At 41.8% G+C, this 9,934-nt stretch overlaps 2 protein-coding genes across 2 annotated transcripts in view; one reads left to right on the top strand and one right to left on the bottom strand.

Moving 5' to 3' along the window:
• Window positions 1-5,313, top strand: part of LOC117551577 (microtubule-associated tumor suppressor 1 homolog) — a 7,310-nt gene extending 1,997 nt beyond the window's left edge. The window contains exons 2-3 of the mRNA XM_034224489.1: window positions 553-628; window positions 3,255-5,313. Of these exons, the coding sequence (XP_034080380.1) occupies window positions 553-628; window positions 3,255-3,465 (287 nt within the window). The 3' untranslated portion in view covers window positions 3,466-5,313. The remainder of the gene's footprint in view (window positions 1-552; window positions 629-3,254) is intronic.
• On the bottom strand, window positions 4,292-9,141 carry LOC117551607 (fibrinogen-like protein 1). Its single transcript, XM_034224530.1, has 7 exons — window positions 8,078-9,141; window positions 7,160-7,328; window positions 6,427-6,586; window positions 6,221-6,318; window positions 5,978-6,066; window positions 4,830-5,059; window positions 4,292-4,698 (listed from the first exon to the last, which is right to left on the bottom strand). Exons 1-7 carry the CDS (start codon window positions 8,132-8,134, stop codon window positions 4,506-4,508), a joined length of 996 nt encoding a protein of 331 aa, XP_034080421.1. The 5' UTR covers window positions 8,135-9,141; the 3' UTR covers window positions 4,292-4,505.
• Window positions 9,142-9,934: the final 793 nt, after the last annotated feature.

Here is a 9,934-nt window from a genome sequence, read left to right as displayed (position 1 = left end):
ATTCTTCTTCTTCTTCTTCTTCTTCTTCTTCTTCATCATGAGCACCTCTATCACCTGAACAGTGTGACCTGTGTTAGTTCTTGTTTTCAAAGATCCACAAAGAGCTACAGCATAGTTCTGGCAATACAAATCTCAAGTCCCGAGCTCCTCCAGCAATGCAACATACAATATACAGGGTTCGTACGGGTGCTTGAAATCCTTGAAAATGCTTGAGATTTGACGTGGTGTTTTCAAGGTTGGGAAAGTGCTTGAATTTTGGGAATGGTGCTTGAAATTGAGATAAAGTGCTTGAAAATGTAAATGCTTTACTTTTACAATAAATTGCTGTCTGACTGAATAGTTCGCTTTTTAGATTAAAAGAAAATAATTGCTTCGCTTTTACATAAAACAGCTCCGCTGCGGCCTTCCCGCGCTATGCGCGCGACCTGCAAGTGTTTGTGTTGCGTGTGACCTGGGCATTCTGATGAGAGTGATAGATGACTGTGTGCCAGGAGGTTGCAGTTTCAACGAGCGTTGGCTAGCAGAAGACAAATACATGGCTAAGACGAGGGTCAAGCCCACGAGTAGCCTCCTGCAAAGTTTGCAAAAATAACGATGCGAGAGTCTGCGCTGACGAGCCACATGAAAGGTACGCCGTAGTAGAGCATTTTAGATTAGGCTAACGTTGCATGTTACGTTTGTTTAAGCTAACGTTTGCTAGCTGAATAGCGAACTCGATTGAGGGATAATAATAGTTGCAGGGGATAAACGAGCCGGTTTTTTGTTTTTTTGCGGAGGGATCTAGATCGGCATGAAGGCACATTATGCACTGTGCACATTATCCCACTTATTACATGGCCACATTCTCAACAAAGTAACGACATGACTCCCAATATTAATTGAAAAGCTTTTATGGATTTAGAAAAGGATTTTAGTGATTTAAAAAATAGTTTTATGTATTGATTTAAATTGACATGCATCCGCTAAGAAAAGTAGTCCGTTGTTACTGTTTGAACTAACGTAGCAACAGCAGGAACTGCTTCGATAGTGTTTTTGAGGAGCTTTTTGATTACAGATTTGAAAACATCGTTGCTTGCTTTAAAAGTAGCACACTTCATGATGTCAGACCTTGGGAAGTATCTAGATATCCCTGCCCTAATGCCAAAGGAACTGCACACTGAATATGTGTCGCCGTTTGATGTCTATGTCTGGACCGCTGCGTAAAAAGGAGGGTTTCTGCCCCATTACTTCTCTTCTTACTTCTATAAGAATAAAACACGGAGGACGGAGATCTCTTTTTGTCCCTCTTCTGAAAGCCCAGCAGCTGATCTAAAGCACGCTCCCCTCTCCTGCAGGGGGGCGTGGTCAGCTGCAGCTCACAGAATCAGCCCTCTGCAAAAACAGCGCTGGAAGGAGCAAATAGAGCGAAATGAGGCATGGCTAAAATGCAGGATCTTTTTGGTCTATATAGTCTTCTATATTTTTTTATATAAAAAAACTATATTTATATACTTTTATATAGGTCGATACAGTAGCCCCTTTTCTTTTAAATAGTTTTATAGGTGTTGCTATCTGTTTTGTGTAGCGTGGTTCCACAAGCAAGTCAATGCATTCATTGGGTGGTATCAGAGAGTTGCACGGGTCTGTAAATGCAATGAAAACAATTGGCCACAGCAAATCATTTATATTAATCATGTAATTTTTACTTTTGAATACTTCAGTACAAAGGATGTATTGAATAATTTAAGTGATATATGTGTACACATATAAATCATTAGTCAAAACAGGGCTACATTTGATTTAATTAAAAGGTATAATAAGTGGTAAACTGAAGAGCCGTTTGGGAGCCGAAAGAGCCGGCTCTTCTTGGTGAGCCGAGCCAAATGATCCGGCTCACCAAGAAGAGCCGGAATTCCCATCACTAGTGTTCAGAGGATGAAGCACTCACGGCATTTCGTGTTATAGTCACGAAATATAATCTATTGATTCGACATATAGCGATTTTGAAAGCAATGCATTTCTACTGGTAGTATGTTTCGTGCCTAAACCAAATGTGACTTGCTCTATCGAAATCAGTCACATTGACCCGAAGACACATTTTCGTTTGTATTACTGGTCTGGGGGAAGCTCGCGAGTGTGAGTGTGTGTGTATTTTTGCGTTTGTGTACCGGGGAAACACTCATAAGAAACACCGGCTGTTGTTATGCTTGCTGTGATGTTACATTAGTGATTAGTCCGTTCTCTGCTTGTAATTATGCCGAAGCTTCAAAGCTGTATTTATCATCTGAATTTGCTGAAACAAGTTTAATATTCTGAAAGCCAAGACTTTGTTTATTTGAAATCAGATGAAAACAAACTGTCTTTTATATAAAATTGAAGTATTATACAAGTAAAACTACATTTTGCTTTAATCCCATGTAATTGTAGAATGAACACAGTCTTCCTTTGAAGATGTATAAGTCAGGTGTCTTGAGTAGTCAAAATTACCTTGTGGATTTGCTCCAGGTGGAACTAAAGTCTGATTTAACACTTGATTATATTTCACATCACTCATCCAGATCTGTAAAGTAACTAAAGGTATTAAATACATGTAGTGGAGCAAAAGTACACCATTTACCTCTGACTTATGTTCACTGCCAACCTAAAAGTACCTCAAAAATAGTAATCAATAATGTATTGAAAAGTTATTTGGCTGATTGTTTTATATTGGCTCAGACAGGTTATATGGGAGGCCTAGTCTACGTACAGATCACTCATTTTGAAATATTAAACTTATTTTCTCTAATTTGTCATCCTCGTGTAGAATGCTATCACGAAACACACATTTGGTTGTTTATAGCATAAAGAACATCTGATTTAATGTGAGGTAGGGAAATAATCATTTGAGTATGTGTATATAAATATGTAATTTACAACAGCTGTAAGATGCTTGAAAAGCTGGAAAATGCACTTTGAAAATGCTTGAAAAGTGCTTGAATTTGACTTTGGAAAAGGTGTAAGAACCCTGAATATACTTAGAAGTCAATAGAAATAAAAAAAGTCAAGGAAAATGGTGCAAGGGACAAAAACAGAATGTAAAATGAAATACTCTACGGTAGAATCAAATGAAATACTTTATATTGTAATAATATAAAACTAAATATGACTGTAAAAAGACGTCTATATGCTTCGTACTTCAGTTGTTGTTTGAGACTTTGCCCTTGGACACTTCCCAGTTCACCTGGGTAAAGCAGTTTGTACAGATAATAGAATCAGCTCTCTGTCTCCCCCTGCAGGCAGCTCTCCAGCGAACAGGCCAAACTCCAGCAGACGCTGCAGAAGGAGTCCAAGGTCAACAAGCGTCTGTCTATGGAGAACGAGGAGCTGCTCTGGAAGCTGCACAATGGAGACCTGCTGGCCAGCCCCCGCCGCCTCTCCCCCACCTCACCCTTCGGCTCACCTCGGAACTCTGCCTCCTTCCCCACAGCTGCACCCTTATCGCCCTGATAACCCCGACAACAAGCCTCCTGCTCCACCAGCCTGGACAAGACAGAGCTGTTCCAAACACAGGGAAGGACTTCAATCACAGCAATGTTGTTGGATATTAATGATAAACTTGTACATTTGGAACAAATTGCATAAAAGACGCTTGTTCTGAAAGCGTGGAGACATTGCAGTGGCACCGATGCACTTATGTCTGACAGTGGAATGGCCATGCTCTCTACCAAATGCCTAGTTCTCCAACAAGCCTTTCTTCTTTTTCTGAAGAAAACATACAACAGGCACACCTCAGGGTCTGTACATGGCGCCTCACTCTTGTTATGACTATCCTTCCATGTTTTTTCTGATGTGTTGTACAATTTAGGATCCTGTTATTTTATACCGCTCTTTCTAGAGAGGCGGGTGAGAAGAAACCTTGGACTTGAGCCTCTTGAGGTTTGTGGGAACAGACTCAGAGTGGTTTGGGTGGTTGGTGGGGGACTAGCATGGATTGTTTTGCCTATTCCCCTTCTTTTAAAGAGGACCTTTTTCACAAAGAGCAAAACTCAATCCCTCATCTGCTTTGGAGCTCTGAACAACGTATCGTCCTTCTGTTGATCTGAGGAACTGACCTTTAGATCTGTTCCTCTGTGTAAGCTCCTCACAACCTCTACCTGAAACCACTTTGTGGAATGTAACCACCTTTGGATGTTAGATCTGAGCTGTCAGTTCAGAGACTTAACACATCATCCCAGAGCCAAATATGCAGAAGTGTTAGGAACTCAGATGTTCCTAAAATGCCTCAGTTCACCATGTTGTTTTATTTTGGACATGAAATAAATACAAAAGGATATGAGATAAAAGCACCATTGTTTTATTTGGATATTGAAATAATTGCAGAATTGACATGCAAGTCAAACATTAGATGAAAGACTTGAAAGAGATTACATAGAATGATGTTTGATGTGAGGGATTTCAGGAAGCTGTTGGGCTGCAGTAGGAGACCTCCTCTCTTGCTTTCAGTGTTGAAGTCGGCCATGACGATCTTCAATGATGTCGCCCTTTGCTTAGCTGCTGGTCTGTCGTCCTGGTAACGGGGTAATGACCTGTGGCGGAGGCTCGAGGTCAGCGGCTCGTACCATCATGACCACAGATTTGATAGAGTACCACCAGCCGTGCCACGTGTACCAAACCACCCCGTCATCAGCCATGGCTTGGTCCGGCCCTCTGTAGTGACCGTTCAGGTTTCCTGAGTCACACCTGCAGCGAGGAGAGACAGAAGAAGACCTGCAGTACCTTCTGTATAACCTGTGTGTATATTGTCATTTTGACCTTTGCCCCCTTGTTGTTCCTCTCTTTGCGTGTGTGGTTCTACTGAGTGACGGACCTACCTGCTGAACCACCAGCCGGACCTGCTGTGTCTGATGCAACTGGTGTGGTTCTCCGTGTCTCCATTATTAATCTGGTCATAGGTGCTGAAGTTGATCCCGTTTGACCCAGGGAGTTCTTTTGTAAGAAATGGACCAGTCCGTTTCTTCCCGGCAGAGGGGGGGCTGTGGACATGAGCCAGGGCGTCCCCAGCGTTCCCAGTGTACTCTCCCACATGTAACTGGTACTGGTCCTTTGAGGGAACACAGGAGACAAAGCCCTGTCATAGGAGCGTAGGAGCCAACATGCTTATTTTGCCACAGCTTATCATTTCTGTTTAAACGGCACACAGGTAGTATTGGTCACTTCCGGCAGTTATCACATGGGTGTGGTGTCAGGTGTTCAGTGCACCTGTCGTGCTTGTGTGGGTGACAGAGAGGGTGAGACCATATGGTCCTGCTAAGATGATTATTTATGTTATTTGCTTTATTAAATGATCAACCACAACTTCAGCACGGACTCTTCTTGCAGCGCGTCAGAGTATAAGCCACGTCTTAGCATCATTTATCGGGAGTTTTGCCGTTACGATGAGGAACCAACTTTTAATAGAGAAATACAAAACATTTAATTTATCAAAAGAAAAGACTGCAAGAAATGTCACACATGATACTGTGGACTGCAGAGCTGATGAGGCTTAGGTGGTTTGGAATGACTTCAGAGTAGGCGAGTAAAAGGCTTTATATTGGTAAAGATAAGAGTGAAGAAAGAAACCAAGTAGCAATACGGGCTAAAAGTTTGACAGGGAAGAGAAAGAAAAGTGGTGAAAGGAGAGAAGCAGAGCAGCTGGCCTGAAGCCAGACGGCCTTGCTGTGTTTTCCATAGCAGAGATCATCAAACACAAACAACACACTTAGTCTAAATAATAGCTCTGTGTTATGGGAAATAAAGGGAAGGCGAGGAGAGACAGAAAGAGACAGAGAAGGTTACAGCACAAACAGATTGACTTATTCAATCCAGTCTGAAGACTTCTATTGTTCAATTCAACAAACGACAATCAAATGATCTCTTTTCTGCTCATTTCAAATCTGGACTCCTGTTAAAGGATTTCGTTTTTGTTGCAATGACTTTTTCTTTTATTATACTTTTTTATACTCATTATTTTATTTTGTACCTTTTCGTCATCAACTTTGAAGTTCTTATACTCTGCATAGCGCTGGTTACCATCAAAGTCCTGCATGTCGATCCGCAGGTCGTGGTTTCCTAGAAGACACAGAGTTACACAGGTAGCCATCACACACACACACACACACACACACACACACACACACACACACACACACACACACACACACACACACACACACACACACACACACACACACACACACACACACACACACACACACACACCTACCTGTGGAGGTGAGATTGTGTAGAGCTGCATTCCCCAGCCAGAATTCTCCATCAGGGGAGTAGAGGTCACCAAACCCGTGCTTGTACTCCACCCACGCTCTGCTCACACAGGGCAAACACTGCTCATATAATGACCTGCAATCCCAAATCATTTGACACATGCAGAGTAGAACTCCTATTTCTGTGTAAAAAAGGACATACACACACCTGTCAAAGCTCTCCTCGCCGTCTCTCCTCCTCTGGAAGACGGTCCACCCTCCCCCGTTGTTCATGTCGCAGTAGACGCTGAGTGAGGAGGGGGAGCCGTGTGGACGGATCACATACAGCCCGCTGGCCATGTTACCCTCTGCAAACACCTCGGAGCAGTCTGAACACACACATACACACCAGGTGAACTATTCAAACTGTTAGTTAAATATATTTGAGATACATTAAAAGCAAACAGAAACAATGTTTGTGAGAATCTCAGCGGCGTGACGTTTTTTCCTGTGGAGCAGCTGCAGGGCCATGACTAAGCTACAAAATGCTAACTGCTGATTGGTAAGCAGCACATTTATTATGAATGAATACATGACACTTGTATGCAGAGGAACTCCACGCAAGACCTGACAGTCTTCTGTTTACAAACCAGCAGGGGAACAGTGTTCTTTGGTTCTCAATAAACCTTTTCTCTGTTCTTCTCTCAAGGGTTTCCGATATAAGAAACCCCTTTTAACGATACAACTGGTCATTTCACCCACTGATTATAAAAGGATACTAATTAGCATGGCTTTAACACGAGCTAAAGACTCAGGCTGGACATATGGTAAAGAGGGTTGATACCTAGAATGTGACTAACTTGCTGTGTAGGTAAAGAAGCAGTTAGGTTGTCACGTTGTAGGAAAGTGAAGGCAGATACAGTTTATTCAAAGTATGTGTATGCATGGAAATCTCTCCCCACCTTTAAAGAGGTTCTCCGGGCCCAGTTGGGAGCTGGGTATGAGCTCCAGCTGCCCGGCCTGGCTGTTGTGGAGTGCCTGGATGTAGCCATGCTGGTCGCTGATCAGGGTCTTCAGACCTTGGATTTGTTCTTCCAGATGAACCACCTTCTCTTCACACGGCACCGGGGCCTGGACAGAGCCAGAAGGACACCATTAGTCACCGCTACACATGGGCTAAGATGGATTTTTAACAGTGGGTAGGATACAAACAGTCAGAACCAACAACTCGCTCATACTTACTTATTTCTGGATGCAAACAGCATGTGAAAAGATGAAATGCATAATGTTTCATTTACTGTTGAGTTTGTATGCAACCTTCAACAATCCAATTGAATGGCTCCGGAAAGAGAAGTGGGTCTACTTGACAGTTTTACTGATGAACAAAGAGCTGAGGGGAAAACAATGCAAATCCCCAAAAAGGCAGAGGTTGTTGCTGACACTCAAAGATTCATAGTCAGAACTGCACTGTAATAGAGGCATGTTCTATTTGACCAGGAACCACACTCAAACATGTTTAAGTACAATAAGCAGCCTGCGTAACTATCAAGATCAAATGTCACAGAACCAAACACAAGGAATGGTAAACAGTGAAGATACACAGTCCTTCGATGACTGTTTGGTTTTCAGGTATTGATTTCAATTTGAAAAATGACTACCATGTTTTTCAATATGAGCAGGTTTGCATAGGACCTGCTTCACCAAAGCAGGAGGAGCAGTGTGGATTTGTAAATAACCACCAAAAAAGTCATTCCAATCACCTATTTTGTGTTAATAAATACATATCCTAAAAGCTGCACATGTAAAAGAAAAACTATATGCGTGGAATGATTAGAATAGTATCTTGTGAGATAAAGTGGAAGTGAGCTTGTGTTTCTTACCGCCAAAGAAGCAGCCACGTGAAGAAGAATGGCCACTGATGTCCTGAGCATCCCCATGATCAGTGATCTCTCTCAGACTCTGCTCTCTCTGGTGCTCTCTGCTCTCGCCCTCCTCTCTGTTTGACTTGAGATGATCAGACCACACTGTAAATTAGCCTCCATCTAGTGGTTGGAGTACGTAGTGTCTCCGGCTGATATACTGAAGCTCCAACAAACAGCCCAAGTGTCTTCGGTCATTTCACTGTTTCACTTATTCAACATTAGCGACAGAGAGGTTACAGTCATGGACGCATGTCGACATTTTACATTTAATTTGTTATCCTGTGTAACACAAACACCTATTTAACAAAAGAGCAATTATCTTTTTGTACAACACATTTCAAGAATGATTAAATCAATACTAACATGAATAAATCCTAAAATAAATAAACACACACACATTATTTTTTTTACAATGAATGCACTGGATACATTAATAATAACAAATATATTGGTTAACGCCATAAACTTTGCAAATGTTGCATTAGTTTTTTATTTCTTAAAATATCTGATGAGAAACACTTCCTAAAATAAAGTTAACATTTATTCAAAAGGGCGAAAAATCACTCAATCAGGAACAAATACGTACATGAATAAAACCTAAACAAATTACATGAGTAAATTATACTTCAATTATTAAAATGAACAAATTAATTCAAACATCTATTTCAATAAAACAATCACTAAATCAATCTTCAATGAATTAGTGAATTTAAATATTCATGTATTTCAGCAAGTAATTTGTATTCCTCCATAGCCTACAATGTCGTGTGTGTCACGCGCTATGCTAGAAACAGAGGGAAAGGAAGAGGGGTAGGATAGCCACACGGATTTAACCCTGATCTCAAACCAACCACTCGGATATGCTTCTGAGGATTTGTTCCCAGTATGCAGGGGCGGATCTAGACAAATATTCATGGGGTGGCAAGAGGGTGGCAGGATATTTTGAGGGGTGGCATCCCCTGATAGAAGTATATGCTGATTGAAATCGCAATCATATCAATCAATTAGGGGTGTAACGGTACACGTACCCGTACTGAAATTATTCGGTACGGGCCCTTCGGTTCGGTACACGTGTGTACCGAACGAATATAGTGTTAAACGTAAAAAATTTAGAACAACTTTCTGGAAGTAATCTCAGGTATATATCATAGAGCGAAGAGAGGCATACTATGAGAGCTGGTCACAGGGATGCGTTCAAATGTAGTCAGTAATTTGAGGAACTGTCGAAATGGCGAACGCAGATAAAGTTGAGCTGAAAATCCTCCAGCATCATTGAAGTCTCCGGTTTGGGAACATTTTGGTTTTGCAGTTACGTACAAGGATGACGGACAAAGACAGGTGGACCGAACCAACGCTGTTTGTCGACATTGTTCAACTAACATTGGTTACGCGGCTGGCAATACATCACACTCATTTGAAAAGGCATCACCGAACGTGAATATCACCGGTACCAAAAGAAAAAAAGACTGAATTGCAAACCCAACTCCCACTAGCATTTAAGCCTCCACCACTCGCAGAAAGTTCAGACCGAGCCAAAGCTATTACAAACGCCAAGTATCCTTATTTTGCCATGTTAGCAAAGCGCTACCTGGCTGTGTCTGCTACCTCTGTCCCTAGAGAGGGTGTTCTCCACAGCAGGAGACATTGTTAGTGCCAGCAGATCTGCCATTTCAGCAAGCAATGTGGACAAGTTCATCTTTCTTTAGAACAACATGAAAAGCAAGTCCTAATGTCAAGCTGGCTGCTTAGGTACAGTACAGTTCAAATACAGATTATTTCAGTTCATCGAAATGCTGCACATTAATGTTTATTTTA

Source organism: Gymnodraco acuticeps, unplaced genomic scaffold (genome assembly GCF_902827175.1).
Source record: "Gymnodraco acuticeps unplaced genomic scaffold, fGymAcu1.1, whole genome shotgun sequence".
NCBI lineage: Eukaryota > Metazoa > Chordata > Actinopteri > Perciformes > Bathydraconidae > Gymnodraco > Gymnodraco acuticeps.
This window is presented reverse-complemented; position numbering and strand designations above follow the sequence as displayed.